The sequence below is a fragment of the Rhinichthys klamathensis genome, unplaced genomic scaffold, assembly GCF_029890125.1.
Source record: "Rhinichthys klamathensis goyatoka isolate OS25496 unplaced genomic scaffold, OSU_Roscu_1.1 h1tg000053l_1, whole genome shotgun sequence".
NCBI classification, from domain to species: domain Eukaryota; kingdom Metazoa; phylum Chordata; class Actinopteri; order Cypriniformes; family Leuciscidae; genus Rhinichthys; species Rhinichthys klamathensis.
Genome location: NW_026606598.1, coordinates 804,145 through 828,478, shown reverse-complemented (window position 1 = coordinate 828,478; position 24,334 = coordinate 804,145). Strand labels below are relative to the sequence as shown.

The 24,334-nt window shown below is 38.3% G+C and overlaps 1 protein-coding gene across 1 annotated transcript; it reads left to right on the top strand.

The window, feature by feature from the left end:
- The first annotated feature begins 1,949 nt into the window (after positions 1–1,949).
- Positions 1,950–24,166, top strand: rab11fip5a (RAB11 family interacting protein 5a (class I)). The gene is made up of 6 exons (XM_056248023.1): positions 1,950–2,797; positions 10,332–10,843; positions 12,139–12,874; positions 15,384–18,305; positions 19,452–19,581; positions 21,486–24,166. Exons 1-6 carry the CDS (start codon positions 2,421–2,423, stop codon positions 21,741–21,743), a joined length of 4,935 nt encoding a protein of 1,644 aa, XP_056103998.1. The 5' UTR covers positions 1,950–2,420; the 3' UTR covers positions 21,744–24,166.
- Positions 24,167–24,334: the final 168 nt, after the last annotated feature.

The window sequence follows — 24,334 nt, the reverse complement described above, 5'->3', positions numbered from 1 at the left end:
ATTGATCAGTGAACATAGAGAACATCTATGGTAAACAGAAGCTGGACCGTAATTGCTTGATGCGCAAGAATGAACCTCATTGGTTCTCATGCTTGAGGTTCCATTCACCAAATTTGAGTGCTATGTATGTTTGTTGATAAATGTTTACATGTGAATAAAAGCCTAAATTAAATCAGTTCATCATACAAAGTGATTGTGTTTCTTCAAAGACTTGGATTAAACTGCTAGTTTCATATGGATTTATTTTACAATCTCTTTATGAATATTTTGAAACGTCAGAGTTTCAGGACAGAAATTTCAGGACAGAAACCTGGACAGAAATCTCTCAGGTTTCATTAAAAATATCTTTGTTTGTGTTCAAAAGATCAACGAACATCTTATGGGTTTGGAATGACATGAGGGTGAGTAACACCCTTTTATTTTTGGGTGAACTAACCCTTTGAAGTTGTGGTTGTCAGTGATATTTTAGTGCATTGCTTCACAACTCACTTCATGTGTCAGAGGTCCTGACAACAGGTTTCCGGTTCATGACTGACCATTGATTAAAATCTCCTTGCTCTAAATGCAAATATTGGCAAAGGCTATATTTTAGGATGCTCAGACAATATAATCTTATAGCATGTTACTTCTGTTTATAATTTTTAGTAAAAATCATCTATCGCTATATTGTAAACAGGATGCTATCTGCTATTTGGTGCAAACAGTATCTACTCTGTAATACCTTTTTATACCTTAGTGTAAACAGATGCTTCATTGTTTTTCATTTTATTGTTTTTAAAATGTGGAAATTGTCCTGTTTGGCATTATCTATTTTGGGTCCATTTTCAAATTTTACTTTATATATTACCCATTAAATGTAAAATTCTGTCACCAAAAATTATTTAAAAAAAGGAAATCTCTTGGGGACCCTTGATCCTGCTAATTAGGACCCCAACAGGAAGTAAGACATATTTCTACCTTTTAAGCTAGGTAGAGGGTGAGTGAGTTTATGTATAATTCAATTTGTAATGTTTATGTGGAATGCTTAGTGATATTGTAGAAACAATGTCTAAAAACTGTGAATATAATGAAATGTCCAAGTGGTGGTATGATACACTAAACTCTAAAACTACCTTAAACATTTTATTAAGTGTATCATTAGAATTGAAAAGATCCCTTTACCAATATATAAAGTTTAACTAAAATCTTAGTTGTGTTAAAACTAAAAATACATGGGGAATGTTAGCTCCCCATAGTTTGCTATAAGCACTGACGCTCTCATTGTGGCTCAAGCTGTAGCCTACTATTTACCATGACATATGGGATTTTTTTTTCCATCTTCAACATCTTTTCAGCTATAAATATCCAAGGGATAGAAAAAAGTATGAAATTTGATAAGAAATTCTGATGATATGATAGAAGGTGAAGGGTCTGTGGTAAAAAAGCTCCTAGATGCAATTTTCTCCTACAGCACTACGATAAATGTGCAGTGTATTCATATTACAGATTTATTTGTGCGGTAGGCCTATGCATTAACTAAAATATACACAGTTAATAAACTAAATGCACAATAATATATATGTTGTTATTAAATGAGATATTATGAAAACGACTGAAATGAACCAGGAAGAGAAACACCCTGTGCCAAAGTTGAGTCTCAAAGTTTTTTAACATTTCTATTTATAGAAATTGTGTCTCTCATTCAATATTAAATGATTTATCTTCTTATTTTTAACTTTCAACAACTAACACATTTTTTAACATGACACTTTTCCCTTAAGAGTAAAACCCTATGACCCTTTGCATCCTACTAAAAATTCATATTTTTAATGGTTTTCAATGTGGCCCAAAATTGATAAGAGGATCCTGGTGGGTGAAGTTTTCCAAGATAGCATGATGGTTAAAACCCTGCCCTGTACCAGAGGATTCCCGGTTTAAACTCCGCGCATCTGCAATATTATGTCATCGTAAGGCAGTGTTCGGATTCTCACGCAGGATAGCTCGGCTGTACGGCATTTTAGCAAAGTTCGACAACGAACGACTGTTTATTGAATCTGAAGTTGCCGAGTGAAACTGCTTTTCTAAAATGCACACGAGAGAATGTGTATTAGAGCAACACGCATGCAGCATGATGTAGCCGGCGTACCGTACCGCTTCTAGTCACTTCCTTGTCCTGCGGAGAGGATAAAGCAGTGACGTCGGTGGACCGGTCTCTGCACGGTGGCTGTAACGCTGCAGAGGGAAACCTGTCCACCCGACCCGGACACAAACCAGCCACTTTATCGTGGGCGGCTCGACGTCTCACGCGAGCTGAATCTTAAAAATGTTTCACAGTGGACCGCGACGATAGGCTGGCGGTTACCAAGCGACGCTCGACCGGGAGTTCAGCCGTTATCAGCTGCCCCACTGTCTATGTGTCCGTGTGCGGTGCACCGGTGACCATGTCCTTGGTGAAGAATGACGAGGAGCAGCGATGGGTGCCAACGCACGTGCAGGTAACCGTGCTACGGGCCCGAGGGCTGCGCGCGAAGGGTAAACACGGCACCAGCGATGTGTACACCATCATCCAGCTGGGCAAAGAGAAATATTCCACGTGCGTGATGGAGAAGACTACGGACCCGGAATGGGGCGAGGAATGCGCGTTCGAGCTGCTGCCGGGGATCCTGGAGAAGGGAGGGCGAGACGCGTACCCACCCGGTAGTGGCGACCTGACCCTCACCGTTATGCACCGTGCTCTCATAGGACTAGATGTGTTCCTGGGCCAGGCAGTTATACCGGTAGATAAAGCCTTCCATGATCGGAAAAGCATGAAAAACGAGTAAGTTTGTCTTTGCATTTACTGTTTATGTATTCATTCGTCTGAAGCAGCAGTTGTAGCTCAAGGAATAAGGGTTATGGTGCCATTAGCCCAGTCGGATATGTCTTGCTCAGACTCAGTGCTGCAATCTGTTCCTCTGCAGTCACGCCCTCTTCAGTGGGCCTGGATGTTGACTGAGGAAAGTAGGGGAATTTTCAATTTTCATTGGTGTTTTCCTTTCCTGTTTCTGGAGGCTTCTCAATGGTACAAATGTTGAACATTTTTCTCATCAAACACTGCAGATTCATCCCCTGATACCTGAAGATGGGTGTGTCCCACAAGGGAGACAGCCTAAATGTGTTAAAGGGTTAGTTCACCCGAAAATAAAAATTATGCCAGGTGTATGACTTTCTTCTTTCAGCCAAACACAATCAGAGTTCTATATATATATAAAAAAAATCCTGTCTCTTCCAAGCTTTATAATGGGAGTGAATTGTACCATTGTGTTCGAAGCACCAAAAAGCTCATCAGTCCTCCATAAAAATAAAAGTGCTCCAGGGGGTTCATAAAGGCCTTTTCTGAAGTGAATCGATGTGTTTTTGTAATGAAAAATATGCATATTTATAACTTTATAAACTAAAATCACTGGCTTCTGGTTATGGCCATATGCAAGTGGAGTTCCAGAGTGACCTCTGACCCGACGCATGATATATTGATGAACGCGGAAGCACAGAGGATAGAGCTAAACAAAACACCGATCACGAATTGGAAGTCTAAAACTAAAAATTTTAAAGAGAAATGTCAAAGGATTTCAATACAAGAGAATAGAAGCTTGAGTTTGTTGCCCAGCCCTATTTGTTTGAACCGCGAGAGTCGTCAAAGCTTATGCTACTCCTACATCCTATGCCGGTTCAGAGGTCATTCTTATGCCCAAACTCGACTCACACATGGTCGTTCCCGGAGGCCAGTGATTATAGTTCATAAAGTTATAAAAATGTATATTTTTCCTTACAAAAACGCATCATTTCGCTTCAGAAGGCCTTTATTAACCCCCTTGAGCTGTATGGATTACCTTTATGATGGATGGATGCGCTGTTGTTAAATCTAAGGTACAATTCACTCCCGTTATAAAGCTTGGAAGAGCCAGGATCATTTTTAATATAACTCCAATTATGTTTCAATTTTTACAAATTAGTTTCAAGCTACATTCATATGTGGTTTGAAATCCTATTCAAATCTCATTTCTGGCAATCTGTTTTATGACCATTCTGATTGGATTTTGCATAGCTTTTTTTTCTCACGCCACGTAAATGCGTCAGATGTCATTACAGAAACAAGGGTGAGTTGTCGATGTGCAGGTCGCTCAGAAAATTATATTATAATGGAGACATCACCGTGGTCCAGTGATGAGGTGATACCACATGAGTCCTCCAGTCACTGCTAGTCGGCCTGGTCAAAACCCCTCTTTGAATTTTGAGACTGGCAGAGACGGCAGCATGGAATAAAGTTGCTCATGCCAGCCTCCTAAGTCTCTGCCCCTGCTTCATTAGACTTAGTAGTCCAGTGCCGTGGCTACACATTGTCATATTGTAAGACACTCCATGTAGTTTTTGGCATAGGTCTACCAATGCAACACCTTTGCAATAAAAACCAACGCAGATAGGCTATTTCGGATAACGAAAGGGTGCTGCGGGACACACAAATCGGATCTGAACAGTTGCGATACACAGTGCGGACAGTTAGTAATTTAGATCAGATTCCATTCAGATAAACAAATAAATGGATTTGGACTGACAGTTTAAACATGTCTTAGAGGGCGTCCAGGATCAGTGTTGAGAAATGCTTGTTTAGATGGACTGTATTTTTCACATCTGATCTGTCTGATTTAGTTATGTGTCATTGCGTATGAACAGTCTAGTTTTGCTCTGTCAGCTTTCTGATTATGTAAGATAAAAGCACAAGCAGGAAAATGAAGGCTTGGGTCATGTGCTGCTTCTACCAGGTGCATCAGGGCTCTTTACCCATAATACCCCGTTTTTGTGCGCTTCAACACAATCGCATGGCAATATGTAACTATTTCACTTTTTGGGGAATTGGTGGCTAATTCGTATGAATTATTATTCATACTTTTTCATTCTATCTATCTGCGTACACTCCAGTGTGTAGGGGGGTGGGGTTAGGTATAGACTTTTTTATGCTTACTTTTTTCAAAAAATGTTGTTTTCCCCCCCGTACTATTTACTTCGTATGAATAAATACGAGATTGTCACCTCGTAAAATAGCTGTTTTCTCGAAATCGGGTTGGCTCTTCTTTCGTTTATGCTAGAATCTTAGTGATTCAAAGGTGGTTGACATTTAAGCTTCCTTACAAAATAAAAGTGTTGACTGCAGTGTAGTTACTAAACTCTATGTAGCGTCTCAAACCATTTTAAAATGCATTTTTTATACTTACAAAAATAATTTGTTACATTGCACGACCATTTGTCAGCTACAGGATATGCCATACTTGCCCATTCACATTAAGATATTATCCTCCAGTAACCAAGAGTTTTTGAGCAATAATAAAAGCATCTGTGGTTCTAGATAACAGATAACACAACAAGCTCAGAATAGCTCAAGATGGATGCTTGATCAGACCAGTGGAGCATGACTTCTTCATCTTCATTTATTGATACATTTTTAAACATTTCTCAGTCATCCTGAGGCTAAAGAAAATATATTCTTATGTGTTTCACTGTTAGCATGCAGAGGAAAGTGTTTTAAGATGCATTTTAACCTGTGTGTAGAGTCTCTGTGCATATATTTATATGTATGATTCTGAGGAAATCTATTTTTCCCTGGGTGGTTGTGGGTGAGTGAGGCTCTACACTATATCTAGACTCTAACACTACAGCTGTGAGATATTTATTCACAGTATACGCCCCACTTCCTGTAACTGGCCACCAGAAATGAAATCATTTATTTGCAGGCTATTATATAGAGGCCCTTCAGTGCTCTTCTGGTACCATTTCTGTTAAGATGTAACCAGAACTGATGTGTTTAACTGATGTGGTAGGCCTACTCCTTCATATAAGACAAGAGTAGGTAGTAATACCTCAAGAGTAGGTCATGTGACACAATGACAATTATTTTGTAACTGTATACTAAGGCCTACATAATGCTCCCAATTATATGTAGGCTATGCACAGGAATGACATTTTAGCCATAGAGGGATAGGCTAGTTCTCCCCAAAATGAAAATTTCCATCATTTACTCACCAGGTTGTTCCAAACCTGTATGAATTTCTTCCTTCCATTGAACACAAAAGAAGATATTTTGAAGAATGTTGGTAACCAGACAGTTGACGGCACCCATTGACTTCCATAGTAGGAAAAAATACTATGGAAGTCAATGGGGCCCATCAACTGTTTGGTTACCCATATTCTTCAAAATATCTTCTTTTGTGTTTAACAGGAGGGTGTGTGTAAATTTAAGTTGTTAAATTTTTAGGATTACTTTACTAAGTGCACTAAATGTTGACACTGAGGGTTTAATGTTTGCTGTATATGTTGCTCACTTCTTGGTTCCTGGTGATTTCCAGATTGCGTGTTGGTATATCCCCTAGTTTGTGTAGGTGGGATGAGTCTGGTATACTGATGAATCATGCAGTTAGTGTGTGGGTTGGCAACTTACCATTGTAAGACATAACGATTAGATTACTCTTGACTCTGCACTTCATGATTCGAACTTTTATTTTGATTTGAATCCGTCAGATGTGAGTTTTCTATACTTGGCACTGATATAAAAAAGGGTTTCCATGTATTTACAGAATTTGTTTTAAAGGACCACACTGTGAAAGAGCTAGTTCCGCTGGATGCCGTGTAATAAAGCCCACACATCTAACCACACTGGGCAGGACTCTGCTGCTCACCTCAGAGGTGAAATGATTGTAGCGTTGAATCTGGGTTATTCACATTGATACTGGAACTAGTGGGTGTTTTGGGCCCATTGGTTTGGTGTGGTAAACATAAAAGATGCTACAAAGGAAACAAAGTACCGATTTGACTTGCTGACTAGACGCTTTTGAATCTAAGCTCTTCAAAGACACAGGCAGTTACATTTTGCGCTTCAACCACCAAGCAAGTTCTTAATAAAGACGACAAAATATTCAGTAACTAATTTCTAGTTCACTAGGTTCAATCATGTTGCTTTTCTTTTGCTTAGTTGGCCAGGCATTGTTTGAGCACACCATTGTGCATAATAAAGTACATGATAATACCTCTTGTAACTTAATAAACTTTGCAGAAAAGGTATTTTGCAAAAGTTTTTATTTTAGTTAAGTTCAAGTGGTAAAGGAAAAATGGTGGCTTAACTTATTTCACATTTTGTACTTTGTCGGCAAAACTTTACAAAAAGGTCTATTTTGTTAACAAAAAGTGCATGCAAGCTAACAATCAAAAATATTTAATGTTTAAATTGTTAATGGTAGTTTATAAAAATGTCCATGATTATTTTAGTTCACAGTGTATTAACTAATATTAACAGATTCAACTTTGATCTTAAAAATGTATCAGTAAATCCTGAGATTAACATTAATTGAGGGGCCGTTTACACAAAACCGCTTTCAACTAAAAACGGAAAACTTTTTTGTGCGTTTTAGCCGTTCATTTACACAACAACAGGGTTTTGGGGGCCTGAAAACACAGACTTTTGAAAAATAAACCTTTATCGTCTCTGTGTAAACTCCAAAAACACGAATTTGTGAAAACGGTGACGTCATGCGCATGAGTATTAGGCTACTTGTTCTGTCAATAGGCGCATAGTTTTAGTGACATCGCCAACTACTGACCTGGCAGCATAATAAAGCCTTTTGAATCGCTTCCGCGGATCGTTTTGACAACGTTGTCGCTTGTCTCTTTATTTTATGGAATATGGTATATTCACCGGTTTTCTTCAATCTGATCACTTAAAAAATAGCACATCCATGTTCAACAAGCTGCCCAAATTCGAAGTGTCTTTTAAACCCCGTAGCACAAACAGTGCGGGTTTTTCTAATCCCTAACTCCATTTATTAGCCATAATGATGCTTCCCTTAGCAAACACCACTAATAGATTCTTATGCTTTGAGAAGGTTGTGTCTACTCATTTTGAGTATAGGTCATAATAATGTTCATTAGTCAAAGGAACTATGCATAAATTAAAGAAAATTATATAGAAATATATGGATTTTAAAGACTGTAAAAGGCATGGTGAGGCAACAGTGAGAATGGATGGGTGTTCCTTTTTGGATGAAGTGACTTTGCTCTGTGTTTAAAGCGAGAGTATCAGAAATGCTGTATGTACGACCGACCTATAAGGAGAAGGTTGATTTCCTGTTAGAGGTTGTCATTTTTCTGGAGGTCTTTGATACTTTGCCATGACATCACAAGGCTGGTATATTTTTCTGTGTGTGTATATGTGTGTGAATATTTGTGTTTCCCAGATGAACTGCGACTGATATCATTTTAATTTGCTTTGGAATCAGAACATCAAACTACCCTCATTTCAAACCATAGTCCAATAAGACAGTGTACATGTGTCTACATGTTGTAAAATGTACATAATTAATTATAAGTGAAATATACTCTGCAAAAAAGAAAACAAGAAAAGAAACGTCCTCTGTCCTCGCTTTCAGCTATATATGGATTTGGATGGAATCGAAGTTATAATGTTCATCAAATCTACATATATTTCAACCTACATATAGTAGTGTCTGCATTCAATTTGAAATGGAGAATTATTTTAAACACTGAAAATAATAATAATGTATGTATCACCTTTACTAATTGCAATATAAAACAACATATTCCAGTGTCACTTTATGTGAGTCTACCACAGCAACAGAAGTGCACTGGAGTAATGCCAAATGTGTTTATTAGTAAATGTGAATAATTAATGGGCATTCATGTGTGGGTGGATCCGCCTATCTGTTCATCTGTTAATTGGTTAATTGTTTTCTTTTAATGTGTCAGCCAAGTTTCTAACAATAAGAAAATTGTGTGTGTAGTGTACGTGTGTGTGTGCTGTCTTGTGGAGTGTCTAGAAAAGCGATAATGCTGATTGAAGAAAGCTGACCTTCTCGTCCCAGCTCTGCTTTTGTGTGTGTGTGTGTGTCTGTATGTGTTTACATGGGAAAAAAAAATGAGTCTCAGGAAATCCTCAATTAATTTAGCAGGGAGACCCTTTGATCTAAGTTCAAACATAAAGCTTGTGTATTTGTGTTTGCTTGAAAATGAAAAATGTATGTGTGAATGTGAATGTAGGGGAAAGGGCACTTGGCAAAACATTGCAACATCAGATCAATTAATCTATCCTTCAATTTCAACCTTCAGTAGATTGACTGCTAGAAATATAATGTTTCTCTCACAATTCCACCAATCCAAAAGACAGACATTTTCCGGACGGTGTAATATTAAAATAAAGGAACTGATAAGCTGTTAATCATTTTTTTACATGTTATAAGTATAACCGTTAAATGGCTGGTATTAAAATCCATACTAATTTAGTTTTTTGTCATTTAAAAGTCTAAATCAATAAAATTGAAAGGAATAGGCCTAGTTCTCATTGTGTTTTTAAAGATTAACTTCATGTGGAAATTTGATGATGGCAAATCATCAACAAAAAAAAAGCTATTCTAAATGTAAAACCAGGATATGAATATCTATTATTATTATAATATCTGTCAATATTTATTTTGTATATTAGTTATATATAATGTTAATATAATATTGGTGTAGATACCCTGAGGATCTCCTTTGAAGCCCACTTATGATGTTTTTTGAGGATCCATATTTTTTAATCAATGTATGTATCTTCCTAAATCATCACACATCACTGAATATAAAAAAATGGCAAAGGTTTCACAATGTAAACATTTAATACAAATACTGCAGATATGCAAGGTCAGCTCAGCATTCATAGCTGAAATTACTTTTGGTTTAGCAATATTTGGAAATGAATTAACTTGTGTTTTTTTAGATGCCTAATACTTTGATGGTTTGTTTTGATCTCTCTTAGTATATTGTTCTCGTTTAAAGTATTGTTTGTTCTAACAGAGTTAGAAGATGTACAGCAGTGGCCAAAAGTAATGTCCGGCCTTGGAAACTTCACCCTAAATTGAAACAATTTGTTAAAGATAAGCATATGGCGTAGTTGTGCTTGGAGTCAATTTATTTAAGATAACACAATGAAACATGCCAAATTGTGTGGACATATTTTTTGGGCTGGCTGTCATACAAAGAACTTATGAACATGCAAAAACGAGTCCGTGTTTAGTTTAGTTTTTTTGCTTGGTAAAATAATTTGCCTTCTTTTGCCAAATAATTTTGTCAGATAAATACCTTAACCAACTTTAATGTTTTGATTTTCCCTCATATGTAAAATATTTTAAATATATAAAATATTTCACTCATATATTGTTGGTTTATTTCAACATCATTAAAATTTAAAAACAAATATACCCTCTGGACATCACTTTTGGCCACTATATCATGTGTGCCTCCCTTTAACAGTTTTCTTTACTCATTATTGTTCACAGGTGGCACCTGCTGCATTCTAAAACTGGCAAAAAGGAGAAGGAAAGAGGGCAGCTTCAGTTGACTGTGCAGTTCACTCGGCACAACCTGACGGCCAGCATGTATGACCTTTCCATGAAGGACAAACCTCGCTCTGCTTTCGACAAGCTCAGAGAACGCATGCGGGCTAAGAAGCGCTCTAGCGAAGAAGATTCCTCTTCCGCCATCGTCTCTGGGGGATACGGGTCAATGGTAAGTGTGCGGGGGCGGCTGCCAAGTGATGGGGGCGGCGAGGAAGACTACGAGGATGATGAAGGCGGGGAGGTTCGCAGGAGTAAGATGAGAAGTTTTTTCCTGCGTGGGAGGTTGAGGAAGTCTTCAGACACGCGCTCAAGCACGTCACTGGGCTCCGAGAGCAGCGAGTCTTCATCGCGGGGCGGCAGCCTCAGCCCGACGGCAGGAATCAGCGTGGTGGTCTCAGATCTGTCCAACTCTCCGAGTAACAGCAGCAACCTGACTGCAGACAGCAGTCCAGGTATGCACAACAACATTTGATGTTCAGTATAAGTTCAAAAATGTATCTCAACTTGTCTCTGGTTTTCTTAAAAAGTGAGGCACTTACAATGGAAGTGAGTGGGAACAATCCATAAGCAGCAAATATTTTAACATTAAGTAGTTGAGCCACGAGACATAAACAATAAGTATGTTTACATGATTTTAGTGTAAAAAATCGCTTATTAACCTGTTCTGTGTAAAGTTATGTGCATTTGTACAACTTTGCTGAAGTGACCACGTAACGTAAAAAGTTCTAAAACACTAAAATGATTGTAAAAGTGTTGATTTAAACATAATAATACTCTTTTTAAAAATGACTCAAGCTAGAACTGCGGCAACATCTCCAAGACTCTTGAAGAAACCTTCCCTGAAAATCTATGTGCAAGTGTACCTATACACCAAATATTGATTTAATTTAGTTAATAGAAGATAATTGGTAAATAAAATCTATTTATGGTATTATGTTTAGGAGCATCCTGACTTTACCTGACTTTTAGTGCCTAAAACTTTCCACGGTACTGTAGCTTTGGAGGGAAATTTCTTCAAGCGTCTTAGAGACTTTGCCACAGTTCTTCTGGATTTAGTCCGCCATTTGAATATGCCCTTACACACACACACACACACACACACACATTATAGAAATACAAACCTTTATGTTACATGCGATTAATCAATTTGACAGCAATACTAGTATACTTTTGGTAACACTTTAGTTTAGGGTCCAATTCTCACTATTAACTAGTTGCTTATTAACATGCATTTTACTAGGATTTTGGCTTTTTATTGGTACTTATAAAGCACATATTAATGCCTTATTCTGCATGACCATACTCTACAACCTTTAATCCTTCCCAATACCTAAACGTAACAAGTACGTTATTAACTATTAATAAGTGTGACCCTACTTTTATTAAAATATAAGCTTCAAGTGTCTGCATTTAAATCCTTCAAAAATTGGCCCCATTAATTTATATTGTATGTACCACAAAAAATAATTTGGACTGATCCCTCGTTTTCTTAAAAAAAAAAATAACTCAACCTTTCGGTGAAATGACAGTATCTTTTGTGACGTATACTGGACTCTCCAGTCATTCCAATCCAATCCTTACAATCGACTGCATACTTGCATTCAGATCTGCCTCCATCCAATCAAGTCCCCATGCTACATTTTGTTTTTCAATAATCTGTTTCACTCGGATGTGTGACATGGAAAAGATCTTACTACGTCCATTACAGTGCAACTTTAAGAAAACAATAAAACTCTTTCTCTTTCAGAACACACAGTGGCTCCCTCACCACAGGTCTCTCCTGTCAGACATATGATGTACGACATCAGCTTACCAGTGCCTCATTCTGTGACGTCAGAGAACGACACCCCTATTCTGCTTCCTTCAGTGTGCGTGAACGGGAATCCGGTGGAAACGTCTCCTCTTACTCACCACCCTCCGTCACTCATACTACAGCAACCTCAACGAGAGTCAACCAAACCAGTAACTCAGTCAGGTCAACCACAGGCAACCAAGCTGCCAGTTAAGCCTCAGAAAACCCAATCAATTGAACAGAAATCCCAAGAAACCCGGCTATCCAAGTCCGAGTCAAAGCCAAGGCCTGAGCACCAGCTCCCAGCCCTCGGGGTGCTTCAGAAGGGCTCTTCTCTCTCTCTCTCCCTACAGAACCTCTCTCGCCGTGGGGAAGAGAAGCAAAACGGCGGCCCTGTGGATGGTCGTCGCTGGTCGTTCGATAAACCTGGAGAGGAAGAAAAAGCTGCCATCGTAGCAGCATTAGAGCATGCTGGAAGAGTTACGGATGAGGCGGTGATGGAAACAGTGATACCTGCTGGAGAGACAGAGACTCAGAGCAAGAAAAGGAGGGGCCTGTTTTCACACGGGAGAGGTGATTTGGCTGGGAAAGGGCCAATCATGAGTAAAGAGGAAGCAGAACATGCTCAACCACTTGTAGAAGTCAAACACAAAGGATGGTTCGGCTCCAAGGACTCGCACAGTAAACCCAGGTAACTTATTTTTGCCATATTTATGTTACAGTTGCTATATAGAAGTGTGTGCGTGTGTATTTGTGGTTCTGTGAGAGTAAACGCTGTGACATACAGCCATAGATTTAGTTTCAGCATCTGCATTGCAGAGGGAGGTGTTGCCTGGAAACCTGAACTCTTGGAATTATTTCCTTTAACTCTCTCTCTCTCTCTCTCTCTCTCTCTCTCTCTCTCTCTCTCTCTCTCTCTCTCTCTCTCTCTCTCTCTCTCTCTCTCTCTCTCTCTCTCTCTCTCTCTCTCTCTCTCTCTCTCTCTCTCTCTCTCTCTCTCTCTCTCTCTCTCTCTCTTTCTCTCTCTCTCTCTCTCTCTCTCTTTCACACATGTTCTCCCTAAATACCAAGCTATGATTTCTCAATTTTAATCGGAAAGTGCTATTTTTGTATTGCAGACAGATGGATCTGAATGTGTGTGTGGGAGTGTTTGTGTTCGCTATGAATGGGAGGAGTCAATCAGTTTAAATCTGTCACTGACCTAACCCAGTATAACTGCATTCTTGTTTCTGGTGTAGGTGTGTATGCTGTCCATTGTTTGGTAAATATTTTCTTTTTTTCATTGGTGATGGTGATCACACTCTGTTCTATTTTTCTGAGCTTTGGTTTGGGTTATTGAAAAGCAGGGAAATGCCTCTTCATGCTGTGCAACAAAAATGTGCACACACACATGCTCATAAACTGCATTAACTTTTGGAATTGCAAATATTGGCTAATTAAACAAATCCCTGCATTAATTGCTAAAGGTTGCAATTATGTCACATCTTCAATTTTCAGCAAAAAATTAAAACTTGAGAGGAAAAAAGAAAGCAATATTGACTAATTAAGGTCTGTGAATTCTATGCTTATCAAATTAATCTCATGTTGAAGTTTCCTGCTGAGGCCTTGGAGCAAATTCCACAGTGGAATTCATTATGTTGTACTCACTCTGTAGGGCACTTGAAGTGAGATTGCCCAGAAGAGAGCAGCATTACATCTCATATTTTCACATTTGGTACATGTGCGAAGACGTCATTGCCACTTTATTTTAAATCCTATTAATTAAACAAAACAGGCAAATACTTTTGCTTCCAATGTTGGCCTTTTGTGTCTTGGGTTTTGAAAGTCCAAGGGAGTCCAACCTTAAGTCCAACCTTCTCCTTTAAAATGATCGTACTTGGGTTGACTTATCATAAACTGTACAATTCTTTATTGAAATGACAGTCATCTGTACACTTCTGCTGTTACTGATATTAATTGCATAATAATTTATGGTGGATTTTCAATGAAAAAAAAAATTCGTCAAATAGCAGTGCCGTTTCTGGGCTGCAATAATTTCAAAAAAGTCCCTTGAAATCCTGATGGGAGTGAGATAAACGGATTTACACACATAGACCTCAAAGATAATATAATCTATGCTGATCAAGTTATTATTCACCCATGAAATGTCCCATAACAGACAAAATCTTCATGGCTAATGACCTATTAAATGGATACAGGTTAAGCCTTGACCTAACATAAAAACAGTTTTCTTTTGAAAATCACCATTTACAATGCAGTTTAGCTCACAAGTATTGTTAATATTTTCCTAAGCAACTGGCTTCTAGCATGTTTTTATTAACTGTGACATGTAGTTCAAATGATTTCATAGGTATTTCTTTGAAGTTTAGCTACTGGAACATGTCAAATATCCCAGCCAATCACATGCTCTCTTATGTTTACTTGCTTGAAGCAAAAAGTGATTTAGTTTATGTATGAACTTAACTAAAAGGGCAAAGATGTCAGTCTGTAAAAACCTGTTGTTTAATCAATCTTTCTATCGCTCACCTCCCCCTCTAGTACGGTTGGGTGATTTGTTATGGTCTTTTCAAACTCAGCGTTTCTTCATGTCTTGTGTAGAGCAGCCAGACACTGTTTTCAAAATACTATCCTATGTCATACTGCTTGCCACATCACAAGGCACTATTGCATGGTTTTAATTCTTAAAACTTCATTTAAGTACGCATTAGTAAATTTATAAAACTGTAATATATTTAGTAGTTGTCATATGGTATATTATCATGTGTATTTCCAGATGTTTGGCATTGGTTTTTAGGAAACTATCTGACCTTTTGCGCTCTGATTTTATATTGCACATTTCATCATAAAATGTCATTAAGATATCACATATATACAAAAACAAACATACTATCCACAGTATGTACACTGGAAACTGCTTTTCTTTAAGGAATTTTATGAGAAATATGATAGTATGTTATTTTGAGCACAACACAATTTTAACACAATTATTTAGTGCCCTCTGTTTAGAAGTTTCCTACAGCAAACATATTTTTTGTTTAGAATGCATCGTGTACAATTGTTTGTCTTGGTTTTTTTTGCATTTTAAATTGTTAAGGTCACTGGTCATTGCACTTGGCCATCATTGCTTCTCACGGTTATAAAGGGTTTAATGGAGGTCACAGTTTCTAATGAAGTGCACTGTATATACCTTCCTTTCACAGCCCCCTGGTGTCTCCTTGGTCACTCTCAAGTGTCAGTGCAATCTGTCCAATTGTACCCTTGAACTTTAATGACCCTTCACAGAGTATGGCTGACAAACACGCTAATCCCTTCACTTCTCTCCCACCCTTTTCTGAAGCCAATCCCTTCCTCCCACTTGCACAGCAGAATCCTTTTTTTCAGGAGCTTCATTCTGCTACTCCTTCAACTCCTGATGTGCCCTCTCTCTTTAGCTCACAGTCTGCTGGTAATGCCACCCCCGATTTGCTAAGGATTGGAAACAAAAAAGGACCTTCCCAAATGGATTTTTCATTTGATCCTTTAATTTCTCACTTCGAGGGACAGACAGAAAAGGATGAATTTGAACATTTTGCTGAGGATAGACTGAAGTCTTCAGATGAGATGAATGAAACAAAGAATTTGGTTACACTCCCTCCTCTCCTTCTGAAAACAAATAATCAAGAGCCCTCAGGTGCTTTGGGTGGCTTAATGGTGTCGGATACAAATGATCTAACTGATTTAGGGCAAACTGCTTCAGCAAGTACTGTAGAGACACCCAAGGAAACTGCTGCTGACACAATTCAAGTTTCAGGAAGTGATGTTAATGATATTTGCTCTAGTTCTGACAAGCCTGACCACACCGATCACGGGGCACATGGCTTCCCAGAATTTAATATGAATTTATCCAAAATCTCCTTACCCGAAAATTCCAGTTTAGATTTTTCTGAACTGAATATGCTTGCATGCCCTTTTCCTGCACTGTCACCTCGATCCATGAATGAAGACCGTTCTGACGCCACAACTCTTAAAGACCAACCAAAGATGTCCCTAAACTCACAAAATGCCAAATCAGATGTCACACAGCCATCATTATCAGAAGCAGACACTGTTGACCACCTTCATAGTTTCTGCATTGAGTTCTCAGAGGGGGTGTCTGTGAATCCTGAAACATCACAGAGGCCCGAGGCACCCGAGTCTGCTACAGATATTGAGTCTGTGATAGTCCATGAGGATCCTTTGCCATTCTGCAGAGACAACAGCTCAGGTGACACCCTGGAACAGTCCACTGTGAAATCTGATTCCCTAGGTGGAGATGTAGACCACCAGTCTATTGAGCCCTGTCTTTCTCCACAGAGTGAAATAATTCCAGGTAATATAATACAATCTGATGAAGAATTTTGGAGATCAAATGCCTCACTCATTCAAACTGTGGCAGTAAGTGGAAAGTCCCTAGTTGAAACCACTGAGCTTTCAAGAAGCCATGTTCAATCAGCACAGAGTTCCCTTCTGTCAGCTACTTTGCCAGTGAAGAATGGAGAGAAAACAGATGCAGTTATGGACACCATGATTCAGAATGAATCAGGAGATGGTCTCTTAGAGGGTGGGAATAGTAAAGATATCTGTTCTGAAATCGAAGAGTCTGTTCCTGAGAACCTATTTGATGGCCCTTCCTTTCCAAGGCTCTCAAAAACCATGTCTAATGACATGCAGGAGGACAAACAGAAAGTCAGTGAATTGCCCACAAGTCCATGCAAGAATGACTTAACGGGTAATCTACTCACCAGCATCAGTGAAGAGCAAGAAATAACAAATTCTAATGGGACAACACATCCTGTAAGACATCTTCCCACCACTGGAATTAGAACAGGGACAGACAAGGATGCATCAGATCCAAACTTTGTGCTCTCGCCTGGCAGTGTGCTCCTCCACAGCCTGTACAAGAGTGCAGAATCAGACCAGTACATTACTTGTGTATCTCAGCAGGATTCAGTTTCCCCTAGTTTAGAGCTCACACAGGATGTGAAACCCAAACATAATTGGTCTGTAGAGGACACTTCAAAATTTGAGTCCTTGCCAAACCATATCTCTAATGCCATGCCAAAAGATGGCACATCTGTAAAGGCTGTACCAGAAATGGCTTGTAAGCTAAATCAGGTCATGGAAGAAAACATTAAACCATTTCAAGAAGTCTTGCCAAAGCCAGAAACCCCTCAGGATGTTCAACCAAGAAATTGCTTATTGGACCTCCTGCCAGAAACGCATACCTTTACACCAAAATTAGCCCCCTCATGCAATACATCATCTGAGAACATGTCTAACATGATAAAGTCAGATTTTGATGAAGCAATGGTACAGTGCAACCCTTCAGGGGACAATGTTGAAAAATATGACTTTTCCAAAGATACGATGGCAATAGTTGTTACCTCAGATATGATAGCAGAACTTGAGGCTCAGCTTGCACCATTAAATACAGAAACATGTCTGGTAAATAACTGTAAAACCTGCCCAACCAAACAAAACAATTCCCAAGAACTGCAAAAAGATGAATCCCATAATATTAAATCTGTTGGGATTTTATCGGAGGGTAACCTACATTTAGCCCAGCTGACTGAACCTAACGTGTTTGTATCCGATTGTGCATTAGAACAAACCTCCAGTATCACACAGGACCTTGTCATAACTGATTTTGGCCTGAAAAACATCTTTCTACCCCAGCCAACTGAAACGCACCTTCTTTGTACTAGCTCAAGTCCAGTCGCAAACCTTGAATCTGCAGAGAGTCTAGACAGAAATGCTGAAATGTGGACAACCCCAGCTGTTCAAGATTCAGAGACACCTGACTTATTTCCAGTGAACTGGCCCCGTTTACCCCAGCCATCAGCACCTTCACTCTGCGAACAGCCAACGCTGGCTTCAAGGCATGACCACAGCCTTAACTTTACATCTTCTTTGTTCGAGCTTTCACCTGTAGCTTCCTCAACACCACATATAGCAGTATTCCCCTTTCCCATAATTCCCCCTACCACAGCAGAGTCATTACCACGTCCAGAACATGCTCCTCTTCCTACTATGCAGCCTGTGAATTCTACATCATACAATCCTTTTATCCAGGATAAACCACAGACATTTGATCATCAGAGCAGGTGAGGTCTCAGTTTGTTTTGTTGTGGTTGTTATGGGAGATCGGCACATCTGGTGCACATCTAATGGGCACATCTGGAGATCTTTTTTTTAATTCCTTGGGCTTTCCAGTCACTTCCATTCAGCTTTAAAACTTATTGTCTTCAATGATGTTTTTAAAGGTAAAATCTGTAATTACTGAAACGGGTCATTTCCACAGTAATATGGACATTTTGGCTAATGCTGATAACTAATAATTATTGATTGGTAGGCCAACAGTCTTGCCAGTTTCAATAACTACAGATTTCCGGTTTTAGCAGATATGTGGTGCAAGGTTTGTTTCTCGTGAAAATGGTGTTATGGGGTTGGGCAAGGCGTCTTTTGGGACGCCTTATTATATGTGCAATCGATGCACTTTACTTTCTCTGGTTTCAGGGTGACTCTTTCCCTTCATCCACATCTTCTCTCTTGTGTTAATTTGTTTGTGGTAGCAGCATGTCTACTGATTTCTCCATGGACAATCACACATAGGCTCACACTCTCTTGTGGATCCTACAGTTGGGATGGGGGAGCCTCACTTCAATTAGTAGGTGTTAACCAATTGAGTGACTCGGTTCGGTCCACAGGAAGCTTGCCTGAGTAAATTTTAGCTTCATATTTGTTTGCTTGATTACCCTTACTGCAGCTAGTCTAATGAGTTGTTGGATTATGATTGAAGGTAACCTTTATTGTGTCCTAGAAGAGATCTCCTTGTCTCAGAACTAAAGGCTGTTCTCACCAAGAACTATAACTTTAAAGATTATTATAACGATAATAACTATATTAGCGTACACACCAGCGGACAATATCATTGTTCATTTGTCTGCTGTTTTAATTGGTTCAGATTTTTTTTTTAAAAGTAATTCCAATTATAGTGTTTCTCTGTGCTCTTATCGTTATAGTTGTGGTGTGGACTCTGCTATTCTTTTATTTTTAGAACGATTTTTAGAACTATATCCTTATCATTATAGATATCTTCCTAAGTGTGAATGGGCCTTAAGAGCTTTTCTTGAAAACATCTTAAATGGTGTGCTGTTGTGAATAAATTGATTGACTTATTATATTAAGCTGTCACCATTCTTTTTTGCCCTGTACCCTGTCTAATCTTGCTGTGTCAATATGTCTTTTAGTCCACACCCAGTGAAGCCATTGACACCCCCTGATGAGAAAAGGTCAGAGGGTCGCTCCGTACTAGAGAAGCTTAAATCCACCATCCACTCAGGACGAAGTCACCACTCAGATCAGGATGCTGACAAGAAGGTACTGCATGAGTATGAAGCAGTCTGTGGGTTTTTTTTATGGTAAATTTGCCTTTTGAGTTAACGGATTTAACACATTTAATTCATTGACACTGATGAACCCAAAAACATTTTTGTCAGCTTTCACTTGTCATGTCTCCTTATTGGCGTCTAAATACAGTTCAATACAATGCAAACATTTTTCCTACTCTGTCATTATTTTAGTAAAAGTAATATTTCCGCACTATTTATTTCAAAAGTATTAGATATCATTTTCCCACATGTTCTTCTGATCACCAAGACTGCATTTATTTGATCAAAAATACAGTAAAAACAATACAAATGTGAAATATTACGGTTTAAAATAACCATTTTCTATTTCTATTTTCTATTTATTCCTGTAATGGCAAAACTGAATTTTCAGCATCATTACTCCAGTCTTCAGTGTCACATGATCCTTCAGAAATCATTCTAATATGCTGATTTGGCGCATTTCTTATTATCAACGTTGAAAACAATTGTGCTACTTAATATTTTTGCAGAAACCATGATATTTTTATAGAAACCTATCATGCTCAGACATGACGACAATTTTTATTTTATTTAGATGAACATTCTGTAAATATTAATTTACTAACATTATCATATTTAAATGTTAATCAAATTAAAACAAGCACTACTACTACTAGTTACTACACTGTAAAATAGTACAACTGTAAACTAATTTCAATTGAGGAATCGATTGCTTGAATTCATTTAAGTTTACAAACAATAGTTATGAGTACTGTAAACTTATTTCAGTTGAGTTCACTAAAAGAATATTTCCTAAAATACAATTAAACTTCACTCAAATATTTGATGTTGCTGAAACTCAACTGTATTGATTAAAACTATTAAATTTAAACTTCATTGGCTCTATTCCCTTATAGTTACCTGTTAGTTAGCTAGCTACTTAGCAGGCTAATGCTTAACATGTGCTAATACCACAAGAGACTATTGCTACGTCCGAAATTGAAAACTTCTCTATTATATAGCATTATATTGTAGTATGTCCAAATACATAGTATTCGAAAAACAGTAGACGAAAAGTCCCCGGATGACCTACTACTTCCGGCGAGATTCTGAAGTGCACATTCAATGGACACTTTACTATCCCATGAGGCCACGGGAGGGGATTTATGAGTGGAGGTGAAGCGACTCAACTGACGCTGGTAGGTCACATGATAATGATGGATGGCGGATGTAGTACGTCCGGATTACATTCATACTACACACATTCATACTATATAGAACATACTTTTTCGCGAAGTAAGTTTAAATGCAAATGTAATACCTACTCAGACTGTACGTGATTTTGGTGGCACTGTATCACTGCATTGGTAAGTGCAGTTACTACTTTTTAAACAAAGCAGTCTTAACATGCTTTGGGCCATCCTCGAGCTAACCACAGGCTCTACTCTTCAGCACAATGGTAACGCCCCAAAAACTAAATCCCAACATAACAACAATAAACACTAACAGATCTCTACCTGCATTAATCTTGTGCAAAAACATAAAATAGGATTTAAATTAACATTTACTCTCTACAGAGTCTGAAGCAAAGTATACTGGGAACTAGAAATCTGCCTTAAGCTTGTGATTGATTCAGTTTGAGTTCTGCTTAATATAATCAGTTATTGAGTTCACATAACTTTTTCTATTAAGTGCAATGAACTTTCAGTAATATTTGAGTGAATTTACCCATTTCATTTAATGAATTTGACTGTTAGGTTTTGCAGTGTACTACTTTACTTCTATGATAGTTCTGTCATTTAAATCCATTACCATGATCACAAATCAAAAAAATATTATTCAGAAGTGACTTTTTTTTTTCTCGACTTCAAAATAGTCTTCCAATGTAAAATTTGCTTTTCTTTCTTGTTTTAGCCACTAGTGGAGGGAGGAGGCTCGTACTATCACCTGAACCACAGTGATCTGGTTAAATTGCTGATCCAGCGAGATACTGAGCTCAGGCAGGAGCGGGAGGACTACGAGAAGCGAAGGGCGCTGCTGGAAAAACGTGAGACGGAGCTAAAAAAGATGAAGCTTCTGATCCGAGATCTAGAGGATTACATCGACACGCTGCTCGTACGCATCATGGAGCAGACCCCCACGCTGCTGCAGGTCCGCAACAAGATGAAATGATACAACAAACGCCTTCACTATCCTTCCATAAATCCCAGGTGGACTTCACAACCTTGCACTGCTACAGCAACCATATAAATGTAGAGAGGTATCTGGAGCTAGGTGATGGACATGGAGGAGAGGGTGTAGATTTGCAGTTCTTAACTGTGTCTGAAAATACCTGGGCTTCTATGGGGTCTGTATAGTACTGCAGGTTTGCATTGATGGTTAAAGGTCGGCACTCTGCTGCTAAACTTCAAAGCTGGTAGGATCCATTCACTCACCAGACATGTCACTAAGATACATGATAGTCCAGCTAAGCACCAAAACCACCTGTCAGTCGAAAGGAAGGCAAGACTGTGAGATGCCAGTCTTCTAGCGCTAGTGTGAATGGTTTTTAATGCACGAAGAAAAGCATTGCTTTATCTTTCGGGTTTTTTTCTATCACGTTTTGACATGTAACGCTCAGCTGCTTAAACAAAAGAACAAGTTTGAAAACTCGAGGTGGCTCGAAAGCGTGCGAGAGGGAGCGTGAGACGAATCAGACAGTTTTGAATCTGCTTGTGCCTCCCTACATGTCCCTGCACTTTACTTAAGAGCTTAAGGGCAGAGGCTCACACCAACTGACCTTCTAGCTTTGTTTTGTAGGTCGGTATCCTTCCTCTTCCTTCCTTTGCTTGAGCCAATGCACGTACATCGCTGCCAGTGCTTTCAGGTGTAATGAATAGGATATATACTGTATTCATTGCATATATGCCACTCGGACAAAATGCCAAATGCTGCCTTATCATACAGTATTTTCTCCATTCTGTTGTCGCTAAACTCATTACTTTTAATTAAATTGCACATTATATTACAACAAAAAGGTGATGAAGTGTTCAACGTTTAACTTTCCCCAAGACTGTTAAATATCAAAATGATCAAATGGATCTGAAGAGAGAACGAAAGCCATGAAAATGCAAATGCCAGAAAATATCTGCTCTAAATTAACGTTACAGTATTGTCAATACCGCAATGGATCTGTTAATGTCACTGTAATGTTATTCTGGTGTTTTTAAGATGTCGCCACTATCAGTGTTGCCACTGTCTGTGTACAATGTAGCACTATATGTAGATATGTGATAGAGGCGTAGGCCGCAGCACTTTTAAACCTCACACTGAGGCATTTGCAACAATTCTTTCTCAACAGCTTAGGAAGTGCACACAGTCAAGCGCACACGTTCATTGCACAGACTAATAATCCTCTAAACACAGGATATTAACGCTGTTTCAGTGCTAGTCCCTGCTAGAAAGCTTGAGATTTATCAACATATTTCTGTGATTAGAAGCAGTTAAGGACTTGTGTGCTCTGAAGGTTTGTCTCTCAGACTATTGAAGGTGGATTAATGAATGTTCATTTAATAAGGATTAAACTTAAAAGTTTACAAGTTTTCAAGAATATGTTACGTTTTAATCATGCAAATATTTATGGTTTTTATTGTATTTTGCTTTGTGGGAAGGTCTTCTGTCACCTTTATTTTAGGGTGGTATAAGGTTTGTACAATCATTTTTTTTTTTTTGCTCATTTTTTTAAGTGCTGTTTATGTACATCATGATTACTAAGCCTAGGATTCCCTTTCTAAAGGTCAGTAGTAACAGAAAGCAATAGATGTGAAGGCCAGGCTTTTGCAGAATTTAAGAGATTCATACTTTTTTAGGTCTAAACAGATGGAATGTAATATGAAATATTTGCTTAGGTTGCCACTGTGTCGAACAACAGTTTATATAATAAATATTCACAAACACACACAGCCTGCAGCCTAATAAGAAAGTGTTCAAGTGCCCTTGGCTGAATGATATCATGAGATGTGTGTGTAGAAGAAGATTTGTATGCTTTTAATGGTGAAGTTGATAATCAAAGCTACATTTTATGTAGTACAAACTCTGGAACTTGCAAATAAAAAATTGTGTTTACTACATTTCCTTTTATTTTTAGAGGTGTGGAATGTCCTTTTTCTTTTAAGGTAATTTAAAACCTAGATATTTTTTAAAGAATTACAAAGGGTTTATTTTAAAGTTGTAAGAATGCAATGGAAAGAATTTCGATGCCCGAATCCTCATTCTTAAAAGTATAGGCTCAATTCTTCCTTCTTGGTTGTAAATTTCAGTGGATGAGAATGGCAAAAAAATTAACCTCACATATTAAGTAGCGTATAAGCACCGAACATGATGGGAATGTTCAGATGAACAATTTGTTTTTTAGGTGCAAAATATTTGAAGTGCTTCCCTGAGGTGCTGTTTGGTTGGATGTTTAGGGTGTAGTTACATGAGTGTCCACTGGAGGTTGTGATGTATTTTTTTTATTCAATGCCTCATCTGAGAGATGTTCAATTGACTTTTGGTGTACTCTTATGCATCTCTGCTAGGAAAAGGTCTCTGTTGATGAAATAAACTTTTCACTTTGGGATGCATCTCTGACTGTCCTTATTTGTCAAAAAAGACAAAGCACTCATATGTCTTTGTATGCAGTGATATTGAAAATTAAACCACTATTTAAACACTACAACACTATTTGAACTACACTACTGTAGTTATATACCCTCCTAAATTTTATTTGCCTCAATAATTAGATG

Coding starts and splice junctions, on each gene's coding strand:
- rab11fip5a (XM_056248023.1), top strand. CDS start 2,421: ATGTCCTTGGTGAAGAATGACGAGGAGCAGCGATGGGTGCCAACGCAC. Junction 2,798..10,331: donor CGGAAAAGCATGAAAAACGA/GTAAGTTTGTCT, acceptor TATTGTTCACAG/GTGGCACCTGCTGCATTCTA. Junction 19,582..21,485: donor ATCAGGATGCTGACAAGAAG/GTACTGCATGAG, acceptor TTCTTGTTTTAG/CCACTAGTGGAGGGAGGAGG.